Source organism: Phascolarctos cinereus, unplaced genomic scaffold (genome assembly GCF_003287225.1).
Source record: "Phascolarctos cinereus isolate Bilbo 61053 unplaced genomic scaffold, phaCin_HiC Scaffold_2;HRSCAF=192, whole genome shotgun sequence".
NCBI classification, from domain to species: Eukaryota; Metazoa; Chordata; class Mammalia; order Diprotodontia; family Phascolarctidae; genus Phascolarctos; species Phascolarctos cinereus.
Genome location: NW_027555625.1, coordinates 379,886,035 through 379,901,969, shown reverse-complemented (window position 1 = coordinate 379,901,969; position 15,935 = coordinate 379,886,035). Strand labels below are relative to the sequence as shown.

The window sequence follows — 15,935 nt, the reverse complement described above, 5'->3', positions numbered from 1 at the left end:
AAGGTAGAATATTTACTCCGTTCCTCCAAGTATGATTGGCAGACTTCTTCTTGATTAGAAGAATAAATTGTATAACCTGTGCAGAGAATCCATTTAAAGTGTTTGGGTTAGAGGTCAGAAGTACTTCTCAAGGTCTTAATGCATGCCAGGAACTGTGTTAGGCTCTACCAACCAAAAATGCTATTGGGGTGTTTACATTCATTGGGAGAAATAGCTTGTACACATGTAAGCAAGCATTAAATCCATCTAAAATAAATCCAAGGAAATGGTTTTTATGGAGAGAGGCCCTGGTATCCATTGGAGAGAATTAGGAATGGCTTCATGTAGGAGAGCAGTGCTTGACCTGAGTTTGAAGGGAACTGGAGAGTCTTCCTGGTGGAGGTGATGCTGGAATACATTCCAGGCATGTCATGGAGAATAGCGTACACAAAGGGGAAGAGGTGGGAGATGGAATATTGGGATTGAGGAGCAGCCAGTGAAAAGGCCAGTTTGCCTGGACGGTGCAGTGTGCAAAGGTTAGTAATGTGTCTTAAAGCCAGAAAAGTAGTTTGGTGCCAGGTTGTAAATAACTTTAAATTGTAAACAGAGGAGTTTCTGTCTGATTCTAGAAGTAATGGAGAGCCACTGGAGTTTACTGAATAGGAAGTGACATGGTCAGATTTGTACTTTAGGAATATAACTTTAGCAGGTGTGTAGAGTGGAGATCTGTGTTTACTAAAAAAATCTTCTGTCTTCCTATAATTCTTTTGTTCATGTAGGGTGTTGGACCTCAAGAATATACGTTAATAAAAATGAAAGTGATTGAACCTTACCCCTCTAAACTAAGGTAGGATTATCAAGAAGTAAATGTTTGTCTTTTCTGAGTGTCCTAGAGGTTTTGGTTAAATATTCAGTATATTCCACATTTAATATTCATTTTTCTTCACAGTGGCCTGAAAGGGAAAAACATCTTTTTAGTAGCTGCTACTCTTAGACCTGAGACCATGTTTGGACAGACTAACTGTTGGGTTTGCCCAGATATGAAATACATTGGATTTGAGACTGCAAATGGTGATATTTTCATCTGTACCCAAAGAGCTGCTAGGAACATGTCTTACCAGGGCTTTACCAAGGACAATGGAGTGGTACCTGTTGTCAAGGAATTGATGGGAGAGGTGAATATGAGACCACATCCTTTCCAGATGAGTGCTTTAGTTTGGGGAAAATGTCTAACTGTGAGGGATAATATTTGCCATACTGTGTACTTAAGCTCATTAAATATTTGCTGAATGGTAAATGGAAAAAAGATATCCTTAAGAGATTTAACATTTGCATTAGCTGTTATGTCAATATTTGAGTAGTCTTAGCTGCCATCATTGGTATAGAAGCATGAATTTTCTTTTTTAACATGAAAATTTATTTACTCTGACAATGGCATTATACAGTTCTTATGGTGTTTCCTTATTAACTTAGTACAAGCCCAGAATAGGAACACTGGTGACTTTCACAGCCTTGGAGTAGATTCTGGAGTTATCTCTGATAACCTGAGTTTTGTGACCAAATCCAGAAACCAAAATTTCATCTGTTTCCTGAATAAAGTTCAGGTGCCCATAAAGATCATTCCTATCATCAAAGCAGTGATTCATTTTTTCCTTTTTTTTGGCCATTCTTCATTAACGGGACTCTTATAACACATTTCTTGATGATAGAATCAGGCTGCTTTGCTTCCACACCACAGCTTTTCCCAAAACCATCCCCTTTGCATGGGCTGCTCTTCCATGTGTAGCCTTCAGGGAAGGCTTGCTCTGTTTGTCATGCCACTTTGCATCCTCTTCTGTGGCTGCAGAGCTTTCTAGCCATATGGAAAGCAGAGCCCTTACTAGTTGCTAGTCTTGAGACCTGAGAGAAAAATGCAAGCCTCTTGTTCTTAGGTGTGTTTGTTGATGTTAAATATCCAGGCCTGGTGCCCTCATCTTTTGTTTGTTTGTGTTTGCTTTTTTGGTGAGGCAATGGGGTTAAGTGACTTGCCCGGGGTCACACAGCTAGTGAAGTGTGATGTCAAATTTGAACTCAGGTCCTCCTGACTCCAAGGTCAGAGCTCTATCTACTGCGCCATCTAGCGGCGCCCCCCCCCCCGCCATCTTTTGCTTTAGCACAGCATTTTGTGATGTTACTCTTTTTACTAGGCATTTATCCTTTATAGCTGTAACCATTTTATTTTTATTTTACTCTTTAAATTTTTTTCTTACTCTTTTATATCATTTTCTTTTCTTTTTTCTTTTTTTTTCAGAATTTTGACTTTTTTTAAATTTTTTTATTTTTTTTTAATTTTTTTTTCCATATGCTTTTGAGTTGAAAATTTTTTCTCCCTTTTTCTTCCCCCCCCCCAAGACGGCGCACAATCTGACATAGGCTTTACATTTACATACCCATTAAATGTATTTTCACATTATTGAAGTTGTAAGTAAAAATTAAAACCAATAGGAGGAACCATCAGAAAGATGAAACAAAACTCAACTGAAGGTAAAAATAAGTGAGAGCGATTCCACTTCCATAGTTCTTTCTTTGCATGTGGACAGCATTTTCCATCCCAAGGCCTCTGGAGATGTCTTAGATCCTCGTAATGCTGAGAAGGGTTCAGTTTAACATTCTTAGTCATTGCATAACGTGGCTGCTATTGTATACAAAGTCCTCTTGGTTCTGCTCACTTCGCTCAGCATCAGACCATGTAAGTCTCTCCAGGTTTTTCTGAAGTCAGCCTCTTCATCATTTCTTATAGTACAATAGTATTCCATTGCATTCATATACCACAGCTTGCTCAGCCATTCCCCAATTGATGGGCATCCTCTCAATTTCCAATTCTTTGCCATATCACTTTCTTTTCCAAATATATCACTCTCTGCTACCCATCAAAGAGTTGTTTCTTTGCAGCAAAGAATAAAAAAGAAAGAGGGGAAAAAAAGTAGTTTGTGTAACTACCAGCACATCACCTGTGTCTGATAGTATGTGCATCATTCCATCCCCATAGTCCTACCTTTGCAAAGGAAGGAGGGAAGTTATTTTCTCGTCTTTTCTTTGAGGGCCAGCTTGGTCATTATAATTATACCATGTTCTATTACATTTTTAGAAATTTACTTTTTTGTCATTGTACATATTGTTTTCTTGGTTCTGCTTACCTCATTTCACATCATTTCATATAAATCTTCCTGTGCTACATATCTGTTGTTTCTTATAGTGTAGTAAAAATGATATTCTGTTACATCCACATAACCACAATTTGTTTAGCCATTCACCAGTTGATGAGTATCTGCTTTGTTTACTTTTCTGTGCTCCTAAAAAGAGTGCTTCTGTATATATTTTAGTGGATATCAGACTTTCCTTCTTGGGACACATGCCTAGCAGTGTCATAACTAAGTGAAAGGGTATGGAAATATTCTCACTCTATTAACAACATATTTTGAAGTTACTTTCCAGAATTGCTGGACTAATTAATAGCTTCACTCTCAGTGTATTATTCATATTTCTGTCTTTCTCTCCCTTTTAACTTTGATTCTTCCCACGTTTTGTCATCTTTGCTAATTTTGTAGCTGACATACAGTTTTTTTTTGGCGGGGGGGCTAGGCAGTGGGGTTAAGTGACTTGCCCAGGGTCACACAGCTAGTAAGTGTTATGTGTCTGAGGCTGGATTTGCACTCAGGTCTTCCTGATTCCAGGGCCAGTGCTGTATCCACTGTGCCACCTAGCTGCTCCTGACATACATTTTTAAAAAAAAGTTTTATTAATTTGTTTTGATTTATTAACAATCACTTCCATATGCTTTTGAGTTGAAAATTTTTCTCCCCCTTTCTCCTCCCCACCCTCCCAAGACGGTGCACAATCTGATATGGGCTTTACATTTACATAGCCATGAAACATATTTTCACATTAGTGAAGTTGTAAGTAAAAATTAAAACCAATAGGAGGAACCATCAGAAAGATGAAACAAAGCTCAACAGAAGGTAAAAATAAGTGAGAGCGATTCCACTTCCATAGTTCTTTCTTTGGATGTGGGCAGCATTTTCCATCCTGAGGCCTCTGGAGATGTCTTAGATCCTAGTAATGCTGAGAAGGGTTCAGTTTAACAATATTAGTCATTGCATAATGTGGCTGTTATTGTGTACAGAGTCCTCTTGGTTCTGCTCACTTCACTCAGTATCAGACCATATAAGTCTTTCCAGGTTTTTCTGAAGCCTGACATACATTTTTTAAAAAAATGAAGGGTAGCATAGTAGATAGAAAGCTGATCTTATTGTCAGGAAGATGTGGGTTCAGTTCCTGGCTCTGACATATACTAGCTGTCTGACCATGATTTTTTAAATTTTTCAGTGCCCCAGGCAATTCTATGACTACGAGTTACAGATGAGTGAATGGAGTTTCTACACTGAGAGTTCTCCATACTGATGAAATCATTGGTCTGAACTCTTCCTCAGGGGGGAAAAATGTTTTTAAAAGGAAAATTTGAGTGCAAAGCCATCTTGGCATCTGGGAGGATTTGATGGGGGTTGGTCTAGTTCATTCTCTTTTTTGTTCTAGTAGTCTGTGATTCTGTAGGTCCAGTTCCTAAATTATTTTTCTATTCAATTCAGACATTAAGGGCCTTACTCTGTGCACAACACTAAAATAAAAATGCTGGGAATAGTAAAAAGGTATATAAGCTGTGACCCACTTAAGGGCACATGGATACCTTTTTCTTTACTTTTCTATGATGATAAAACTAACCTTGATAGTGAGAAAAGAAGAGTATCAAATTAACTAGTACTGTAGAGCTGTCTGAGGACAAATGCCACATTAGCCTGATTTTTAACTCTTCATCAGTGAGGTCAGAATCATTGATTGTTGCATGAATGAATGAATGAATTGCTATAACCTTAAAATAAAACTTGACTTCAGTTTTATAATTTGTGATATTCATACCATAAATCAATCTATGATACTGCTATGGAGGGTTTCCATATAGAGCTTATGCTGTTTTTCTTCCCATTTCTGAAAATTTAAAAAGAAAACAGATTTGGCCATCATCTTAATACCTTTTTTTTTGAGACATACTACAAGGTCACTAAATCTGCATTTAGGATTAGTATGTGTATTTATATTCCTGAAATGTAAACTAGGAAGAAATTTCTAGATATAGCAATGAGGTTTTTTCTAATATTTTGAATAGGTTATTCTCTATAAGGCATAGTTTGATACATATCAAGTTGATTGTAACTGGTAATTTTGTAGCTTGAGGTAGGAGTAGTAGTATGGTCAAATCTCGATGTTTTATGTTAATAGAGGAAAGAATAGGCATTTATAGCACCAAAGAGTAAATAGTTCTTTTATGATAATTTTTAATTCAGTTAAATTTACACATACACACAGATACGCACCCTCGCTCTCTCATTCATTTTCTCTGACATTCTCCCAGTTTCACTTTATAGTTTGTAGCCTTAGACATGTTTTTATCATAGGTATGAAGGGTACCATAAGAACTCTAAGTCATGGATATTTGAGATTTGTTTGTAATGATCTTTGGCAGCTAGTTTAAATTGAAAGTAGGTTCACTAGAACATTGTTTGCTCTTTTTGATTTGATGAATTGATGTGTCTTCTGAGTTTGTTGGGCCCTTTTTGAATTTTTCAGTGTTTTTGTTTGTTTTTTGTGTTGCTTTCATTAGGAAGTATTGAACAATTAAAATCTCCTCCTAGTTGATTTTCTTGCTTCAAGTTTCCAATTCATCTACCATAAAGTTGCCAAAGTGATTTTCATAAAGTGCTGATCTGACCATGTTTCTTTTCCCTCTACACAATAGAGAAAAACATTTCTTTTTTCATATTACTTATTTATCTTGTGCAGGAAATTATTGGTGCAGCCCTTTCTGCACCTTTAACATCCTTCAAGGTGATCTATACTCTTCCAATGCTCACCATTAAAGAGGACAAAGGTAAAAAGAGTTCGTGCTTGCTCAGTACTTTGTAATATGTGTTCTGGTTGGGTATTTTGCTGTTACTTAATTCTGTGTTGTCCTTTTTTCATAAGGCACTGGTGTTGTCACAAGTGTTCCCTCTGATTCTCCAGATGACATAGCTGCTTTCAGAGACTTGAAGAAAAAACAGGTCAGTGTCTTTGTCTTTTGCGGAAGTAAAGGCTTGCATTTCATTTTTGGTATCTTATTAGATAGAGGCTAGTAAATGGTCATCAAGGGGACTAATAGTTCAGGTTCAAGCTACCAGTCATTATATAGAACCTTATCATTAACAGTTCTAAATGGCATGCTATCCAAAATGCTTTTTCCCCCCTTTTTTAACAAACTTTATTGATGTACTTTGTTTTTTAACATCATCATTTCTGAATATACCCTACTCCTAGCCCCTACCCCTGAATTGAACTTTCTTTGTAACAAGGAAAAACAGTTAAGCAAAACCGACTGATACAGTGACCCAGCCTGAAAGTGTATTTGACACTGTAGCCCTGGAGGCAGAGTCAAGATAACAGAGTGAGAGCTGGCAGTTTTTTGCTCTACTCCTTCATGTCTTCCCCTACAACAGCCAGTAAAAAGTGTCAGGCCTACTTCTGATTGGGAAGACGAAGAGAAAAGCATTGTACCCTTCTTAGTTCCCTGACTTTGCTTTATTAGCTGTCTTCTTAGACCAAGATTAGCTATTACAGTTATTCGTTTTGGCTTCCTCTTAATGTTTTTTTTTTTAAATTTGTTATATTTATTATGTATATGCTTTTGAAAAGTACGCTTTTGAATAGTACAGTTTTGAAACTTTTTGTTTTTATCTTTAGCATTGTGTTTATCTTTCACATAGAAATCTGACTATCTTTATAAAAGTTATAACATTAATCTTGAGGATTTTCATAGTAATTTTTTTTTGGAAGGGGATAGGCTTGGTCATTATAATTGTACTCTGTATTGACTATGCCTAGTTAGAGAGTTCATTGTTGTTTTAAGAATAGCTTTGCTTAAGTTGATATACCTCCTGAGATTGTTGGGCCCTTTTTGAATTTTTCGATGTTTTTGTTTGTTTTTTGTGTTGCTTTCCTTAGGAAGTATTGGACAGTTAAAGTCTCCTCCTAATTGGTTTTCTTGCTTCAAGTTTCCAATTCATCCACCATAAAGTTGCCAAAGTGATTTTCATAAAGTGCTGCTCTGACCATGTTTCTTTCCCATCTACACAATAAATTCCAGTGGTTTCCTTTTACCTCTGGGATCAGATATAAAATCCTCTGTTGGGCATTCACAGGCTCTTCACAGCCTGACCTTTTCCTTTCCAGCCTTCTTATGCTTTATTCCCCTCCATGTTCAGTACAGTCCAGCTACATTGGCCTGCTTGTTATCCCTCCCAACATTTAACTCCATGCCTTTGTACTGGCTGTCCCCCATGCCTAGCATGCCTTCCCTCCTCAATTCTCTACCTGTCTCTATATATTAGCAGTTCTCAAAGATCTTTTCAGGGGATCCACAAGATTAAAACTTTTCGTAATAATTCTAAGACATTTAAATTTCTTTTTTTCTTTTTTTTTGCTAGGCTGTGGGGTTAAGTGACTTGCCCAGGGTCACACAGCTAGTGAGTGTTATGTGTCTGAGGCTAGATTTGAACTCAGGTCCTTCTGACTCCAGGGCCAGTGCTCTATCCACTGTGCCACCTAGCTGCCCCATTTTAATTTCTAATAGTGTAAATATCAATAGATATAGCCCATATAAACAGAAGCTCTTGTGGGGAAAGGGGGGAGTGTCCTCAGTAATTTTTAAGATTCTGAGACTAGAGAGTTTGAGAACCTCTGCTCTGTGTACACATTGTCTGCCCCTTTAGAACAGAAGCTCCTTGAGAGCAGACTCTTTTCAGTTTTTCTTTGTATTTTCAGTGCTTAGCACAGTGCCAGGTACATATCTGGTAACTGCTTCATAAATTCCTGTTGAGTGAGTGATTAGGAAATCATGAGCAAAAAAGAATAGTAAAACATCTACAATTTGACTTTTCCCAATTAAACACATTGTACAAACTATAAAATATAGTATGGCATAGAATACATATTTTTTAACTTTCAAACTTTTTTTGTAGGCTTTAAGAGCAAAGTATGGGATCAAAGATGAAATGATCATGCCTTTTGAGCCGGTGAGTGTGTAAATGTAGAATAGTCATGCCTTGTATGTCTTAGATAAGAAACTCATGTTTCTCTTTGACCCAAAAAGTCAGTGATGGGAGAAGTATCTAAAGAGAAGAGAAGAATTTGTTAATGGGTTCCTGTAGTTTGAGTGGTGCTATAGACTAGGGGAAAAGAAAAATGTACAAGTTAAAAATTTCTTATGACTGATTGATTCTTAGCACTTGGGATCTGCAATTCTGAAATGATAGCTCCCTGCCTAACTTGTTTTTATGCAATCCTTTCTTACGAGAATAGTCAACTTCCTGACTTAAAAAGCCAAAATTATGCCTTGTTACTTATTAATGCTTTAAGAAAAATAACAAAACCACACCCTCTTCATTTTGTAACTTTTTGTGTGATTAGGTTTGCAGGCAGGTGACTGGACTGTACATGCAAGAATTTAATTTTCTACAACTAAATTTCATGAAGAAATTCAAAAGTCTTATTTATTACAAACCAAAACAAGACCAGATCTACGATGTTAGTTTTTGACATTCTTTTGCTAGGGTTTTAAGAGAAACTGCAGGGTCAGGTGGAGTAGTGTCATAGAGCTCTGGTAGTGGTTTTGGTGGGAAAGAAGACAAAATGACTTTTGGAGTTATTTACCATATGTTATTAAAGTCATCTATTTTTGCAGTAGTAAAGACAATCTGAAATTACTTCATTTCACTGAATGAGAGTCAAAAAGACTATGCCCCACAAGCCACTCCTGTGTTCATACATTTTGAGCAAATTCCCTGTTTTCTGCAGGTGCCAGTCATTGAAATCCCAGGCTTTGGGAACCTTTCTGCTCCAAGCATTTGTGACAAATTGAAAATCCAGAGCCAGAATGACCGAGAGAAACTTGCAGAGGCTAAGGAGCAATTATATATGAAAGGATTTTATGAAGGTGTAAGTAATAATTTTCATTTTCTGTGTATAGATTTTTTTTCCCATGTCTAATGGTATTTTAATTAGATTGAAAGAAACAGAAAAAAAAAGAGGTGTGTAATAGAGAGTCCCTTTAGTGTTTTCTTCTGTAACAAAATTTTAGAATATTAGAGCTGGAATGGACCTTAGAAATCATTTAATGCAATTCATTTTTTTTCATGTGAGAAAGCTGCAGCCTATAGGGGTGGAGGGATTTGCTCAGCATCACTGTTAAGTGGCAGGGTGAGGGTGAAAATCTTGGTCACAGGATCAGAAATCTAGGCCCTGAAATGCTATCCACATCCAGAGAAAGAACTGTGGAGTCTGAATGCACTTCAAAGCATACTATTTTCACCTTTTTTGTTTTTTCTTTGTAGTTTTTCCCACTTGTTCTGATTCTTCTTTCACAACATGACTAATTGGAAATATATTTAATATGATGGTACATGTATTACCTCTATCAGATTGCTTGCTGTGTGCTTGCTGTTTTGGGGAGGGAGGGAGAGAGGGAAGGAGAAAAATTTGAAAATCAGTCATATAAAATGAATGTTAAACTATCTTTGCTTGTAATTGGGAAAAAATAAAATATTATTAAGTTGAAAACAATTAAAAAATAAAGTAAAAATTAAAAAAAATCTAGGTCCTGCCCTCCAACAGCTTACATGCTATCTGCGGAAACAGCATATACACATAGGGATTAGGCAATGAAAAGTAATTGGATGGAGGGCACACTGACAGTGAAGTGAATGGGGAAAGGCCTTGTGTGGATGGAGTACTTGAACTGAGACTTGATGGAGGTTAGGAATTCTAAGAGTCAGAGGTGAAGAGGAAGGGCACAAGAGGCATGAGGACACTCTGTGCAGAGGCCTGGAGATGGATGGCAACTGAAATATTGTAAAGGGAATGTCTTCTGTAGGGAGGAGGGTGGAGACAATTTAGGAGTATGTGCAGGGTAATAATGTGCCACAAGGCTGGAGCCAGATTATGGAGAACATTTCCATTCTGACATTGCCTTTTAGAGGCATTGGGGAGCCACTGGAGTTTTTTTGAGCAGGGAAGTGACATAGTTGGACCAGTACTTTAGGTATATCAGTTTAGCAGTTGTGCGAAGAGGAAAGACTTGAGTCAGGGAGACCAGTTAGGAGATTGTAATAGTAGAAGTGAAAGGGGTTCAGGGCTGAATGAAGGTGGTGGCTTTGTGAGTAAAGAGAAGGAGACGGTTGGAATATTTAAGTTAACTAATATTGTGTCATGTCTAACTCATAGCATAACCTCGAATAACATTATTCTTAGCACTTTGGCAAGTTTTTGGGTAGAGAGTTTGTGACGCATCTATTTTCTTCTACTTTGACTACATGACTGGCTGTTTCTTTTTCTGGTCATACATGTCCTCAGTAATGTCTTTTATGCCACTTCTTGCATGTAAGTCATTATTGGTCATGATCTGCTTACACCCATCAGGCAACTTTTGACCTGTGAAACAATCAAGGAATATAATTTGTTAATGATGAATTGAAATAAAATGAGCTTTTTGCTATATTATATGACGCACAAAATCTCAGGGTTGGCAAGAAGGGACCTTAGAATGATAAGTATCCCAGTAAATTAACTTTTGGTTTTGTTTTTTCTTTCTCTTTAGATAATGGTGGTGGATGGATTCAAAGGGCAGAAGGTCCAAGATGTCAAGAAAACTATTCAAAAAATGATGATTGACAATGTAAGTGAGAAGTTGCCTTGGGAAGCTTTGTCTAGCTGCGTTATAGCTGTTTGCTTTTGTTGTGTGTAATTAGTGATGATTTCTTCAGTAGGCTGTAAAGTCATGCTAAAGATGTCATACTCATTTACTGAGGGGTGTTGTTGACCTAGTTGGAAAATCAGTGAACATCAGGAGCCTATAATGCTAATGCTAGTGGTACTCATACTGCCTTATACACAGACACCTTAAAATGAGCCCCTCTACAGTGGTAGCCATTTTAGATATTTGTAGATCAGTAACACCCCCCAGTACTTCTTCATTTTCCTCCTTTACATTTTCATTTTTGTCTGAATCGCATTATGAATTCTGAGCAGAAATATATGTATGGATTGAAGTATTGAATTTTATTTAAAAAAACTTGCCCTGACTAAATCAATCTAGGTAAAGGTTTGTACTTAGTGGGAAAGCACATGACCAAGCCTCTAGTGGACATTCTTTATCACAGTTACAGTCTTTGGAAAATAGATTCTAGCCTTGCCCTAATCTTTTAGCAGCTGTGAGAAAGGTTTTTACTCAGCTTACTTTAAGCTTCTCCAGTGGTAGGTCTACACATTTCATCTCTTGTTTTCTTTCTCCTCTTCTTTGGGGAGGATCACCTGAGGTGAAGATCCCTTTGGTTTGAGTGCTCTTGGGGATTAGCCTGGTGTGCTCCACAGCTAGGATAGGAAGCCTAATCTTCCATTTCGGGGATTGGTGAAAACTATTCTTGCTTCATTCTGAGCTGACAAGGAATATCCTAGGAACAGGGGAAGAAATGGTCTATTATGTACCTGCTTTAGAATTTTGCTTGTTCTTGAGTCTGAATTGTGAGTTGGAAGACCAAGTGATATGCCCTTCCTGTAAAGGGCATTGGGTTAGCATAGTGGGAATCATAATGAAAATGGTGGAACAGTTTTTGAGAAAGTTGAATTTTGTTTGTTCTGAGGCAGAACTCTAACTTCAGAGTGATAACCCATATATATTTATTGGTTTGAATTATCTTTTTTTTGTCAGGGGGAAGCACTTATTTACATGGAGCCAGAGAAACAAGTGATCTCTAGATCTTCTGATGAATGTGTTGTAGCTCTGTGTGACCAGTGGTGAGTTCTCTTTCTAAGGACAAAGAAACATCCTTCAGTCACTGGGATGATCCCTTTGACGCTTTCTTTTGAAATCAATTTATCCACTTTTAGGTACTTGGATTATGGTGAGGAAAGCTGGAAGAAGCAGACCTCCCAGTGTTTGCGAGATTTAGAGACGTAAGTCCTGAAAGAAAATAGATGAAGATGGAAAAAGAAGGGGAGAGGAGGGATGGAGGGAGGAAGGGTTCAAAGATGAAGAGAAACAGTCTCCTGATTTACTTTACTTTTAGCTTCTGTGATGAGACCAGGAGGAATTTTGAAGCTTCTTTAAGTTGGCTTCAGGAGCATGCTTGCTCAAGAACGTACGGTTTAGGTAAGTATCTTACACAACTCCCCTTTTTGACCCATGGCTTTGACAAGGATGTAAATGGTTGGAGATGACTCACATGTTCTCCCACCTAATAATATGCCTTTTTAAACCAGAAGGATGAGAGGAATCTGGGGTGTTATTTTACTGACAGTATTGAGCTTCAACAGTCAGGCCTCCTTTTAACTACCTAGGTTGTAACTTAACTTTCATGAGCTGACCTTTATATGGAAAGAGACTCCAAGACTTCCACATTGTTTTTCTCACTTGGAAATTCCCTATTTAAAAGTATATTCAAGATATTCTGGTTATGCAGTTCCCTAAGCAATATGTTTCTTAGATTTCTTGGTTACTTAGTCTCGGATTATCATTTCTTTCTTTCGTAGGTACTCGCTTGCCTTGGGATGAACAGTGGCTGATTGAATCGCTCTCTGATTCTACTATTTATATGGCATTTTACACAGTTGCACACTTGCTGCAAGGGGGGGAACTTGCATGGGCAGGCAGAATCTCCATTAGGCATCAGGTTAGTTAGCTAGTCCCCAATTAGCTGGGAACAGGGAACATTGTTTGTGTGTATGTATGTATGTGGAAATATAATATTTTTAATAGCCAAAGCTGTGAAATGTGTTTTTGTTTTGAGATTGCATTTTACTGCCTTACTCAAGTGAGGCTATGTATGGTCCTGATCCCATCACTCTTAGGCATGGAAGCTTTGACTTTTAGGTTTTCAACCTGTGAGCTGGTTTGCTCCTTCTTAGGCAGCACGGTGGCCCTCTTCTTTAGGGGGCTCAGTGTATTAATGCTAGACTTATGGAGGATGCCCAATTGATACTAGTCCTTTGTCGGCTTAGAACTCTTCCTCCCTCCCTAGCAGAGATTACAAGCATGTGCCACTGTACCTAGTAAAGTTTCTTATTGAATTGATGTCGTAATATGGTTATTGTATGAAACCAGTTGCTTAAAAAAATAAAACCACCTTTGTCTGGGCCAGAGAGGCAGCGTGGCATCGTGACTAGAGAGCTGGTCTTGGAGTCAGGAAAACCTGGGTTCAAGAATTAACTTTCATATGCTAATTCTGGGACCCTGGCAAGTCGTTTAACCTCTGAATTCCCCAGTCAACCTTCTAGATTATAAGTTGCAGAGAAGATGCCAGCCTGCATTGTTGGAGGGAGTTTCCTTTGTCAATGAAGCCACAGGTCTGGTTTCCTCCCTAATCTTTGCAAAAAAAAAAAATCTGGGGCACAAGGTTCATTTAATGTTTTTGAAATGGCGTTTTTGTTTTTTTCATTATTGGAATGAAGAAAAAGAAAAAACAGCCTTTTATTTCTTTCTGTCTATCTTTCTTTCTTCTTTCTGCTGTCCTTAAGCACTGTTATGGGGAACATTTCCTACATTTGTCTCTTCTACACCGGAATAGAGACTCCTGTTTTATGCTTCAGTTGAATTGTTTCCCTGAAATTGTATTCTATATACTTCTGCAATGTTTTTCTCTCATGATCTTCTGCTTAAGAATTCTTCACTTCCTTAGTTGCCTGAAAAGTTCCAGATGCACTTTACCAAGGTACAATTGTTGTTCTATAGAGCAGAAGAGATGACCAAGGCAGTTTGGGATTATATTTTCTTCAAGGAGGCTCCATTCCCTAAAACTGAGATCCCAAAGGAAAAATTAGATAAGTTGAAGGAAGAGTTTGAGTTCTGGTATCCAGTGGATCTTCGAACATCTGGCAAGGATCTTGTTCCAAATCATCTTTCATACTTTCTCTATAATCATGTGGCCATGTGGCCCGGACAAAGGTGAGTATTATAAAGGCTTTGGTGTTTGGTAGCAAGAGAAATTCAAAAAAGTTAGTCAGTTACAGTGTTTTGGGATCTGGTTGTTTTGTTAGTGAGCTCTGAGTGGCTTACCTTTGCTTTAGGTTTATTTTGGCACTTGTCCTCATGTCAATAAAGACTTTGATTCTTTTATATTTTAAAGGTTCTGTCTGAAAGTTGAAATCTGTGGATTGTCTGGGGCAAAGGCTTACCTCCATATTTTTGTTTGCAACATGAACATTTGCCCCCATATTACCCTTTAAAATTCTTTGGAACGTGGAAGAATTATACGCTCTTAGATGGAGAAATATGTTATCAAGTGATATGTGTAGTAATAATGAGTACTGCCCATGGAGAGGCTATAATTTTCTTGCTGGTCCCACATCTCAGTTTCTTAGCTGATGATTGAGGATACAACTTGAAGAACAGTAGGTTTACTTGAAACTGTTTTGGAAATTTAGGACACTCGGCTATAATTACTCCAGTTGTATTGTGGCCAGGAGAATAGAGTTCACACTCCAGCTATTGAAAGGTGCTCTGAGATCTTATATGACCAGAAATACTCAGGAACTGTGTTTCACATTTCTTTCTGAATATTGAATCTCTTTTAGCAAGGGTAATTTAGAGGGAAAGCTGAGAGTTCAGCTATAAACCATTGTAATCTCCTGAAGTAAAAAATTCAATTGTATTATGATATGAATCCCTGACCTTTGATGCATTCTCCCTTGTATAAGAAGTTCTTGGAATAATATTTAGATAATTCCATTTTTACAAGTTTTAAATATTTTAAATATAGGACTCTGGTGAAGCGGCCATTATTATAAGGAAAATGCCTTTACTATGACTATCAGTAGTAGTGATGATAGCGAACACTTAGATAGTACTTTAAGGTTTGCAACCTATTTTATATCACATTGCTTCATTTGATCATCACTAGAATCCTGTGAGGTAAGTCCTTCAGGTATTATCCACTTTTACTGATGAGGAAAATGATTTGTCCATGACTCTAGACGTAGTGACTGTTGCAGGTGGGATTCCTACTCAGGTCTCTGAGACCCTGTCCACTATACTACTCTATGAAACTGCATGCTAGCATAGAAAAGCCTTTCCATCTTTTTGCCTTAATTATCTGAGAACACATTTTGAAGGTTTAACAAGTGAACTAAAATATGGTTATGTTTGCCACCTAAGTGATTTTTTATCTTAAAAATAAAAATTTAAGAACTCTGTTTCCATATTTTGCATGAAGCCACACATATACCTAATTCCCCTGTGAATGTCACTTTTAGAATAGATCACTATTATGCCAGTGATTGACTTGGCCTTTTGGGTTACTTGTTTGACTTTGCTAATTATAAAACCAAAAGGTATTATTGATTAGACAGTATTAGAAGGAACCCTAGAATTTTGATCATTAGCACTAGCTGGGACTTTAGAGGTCATTTGGTCCAGCCTCTTGGTTTTTTAGTTGAAGAAACTGAGGCATGGAGAAATGGCTTGACCCAAAGTCAGACAACAACTAGAACCAGAACTCAGATCTTAAAGATATAATTAATAAACATTAGGCCTAAAACAAGAACTCTGTTCTTTGCCTACCCAACTCTTAATGATTCTGCATTCATACAGAAAAGGAATGTCCCTTGCTACTGTTCTTGGCTAGTCAAAATAAAAAGTTCCCTTGTGATTTCATGTCTTTTGAACAAAATTAGTTTTCTTTGTTCAAGAATAAAAGGTCAGTAATGTAGATTTTTGAGATAAATAGGGAAAATTGTGTAGGATTCAAATCAATGTAATATTCTGGGCCTGTTTCACTAGTCTCATTTTCTGAATTGTGTTAAAATCATTTTAAAGGAATTGGATAACTGATAGGTACTTT

General features: G+C 37.4%; 1 protein-coding gene across 1 annotated transcript in view; it reads left to right on the top strand.

Moving 5' to 3' along the window:
* The window catches only part of LARS1 (leucyl-tRNA synthetase 1), a 54,387-nt gene that overhangs the window by 14,228 nt on the left and 24,224 nt on the right, over positions 1-15,935 (top strand). The window contains 13 exon segments of the mRNA XM_020964254.2: positions 759-826; positions 929-1,154; positions 5,854-5,941; positions 6,037-6,113; positions 8,067-8,120; positions 8,902-9,042; positions 10,700-10,777; positions 11,810-11,895; positions 11,989-12,054; positions 12,168-12,250; positions 12,631-12,725; positions 12,727-12,770; positions 13,829-14,041. Coding sequence (XP_020819913.1) covers positions 759-826; positions 929-1,154; positions 5,854-5,941; positions 6,037-6,113; positions 8,067-8,120; positions 8,902-9,042; positions 10,700-10,777; positions 11,810-11,895; positions 11,989-12,054; positions 12,168-12,250; positions 12,631-12,725; positions 12,727-12,770; positions 13,829-14,041 — 1,319 coding nt within the window.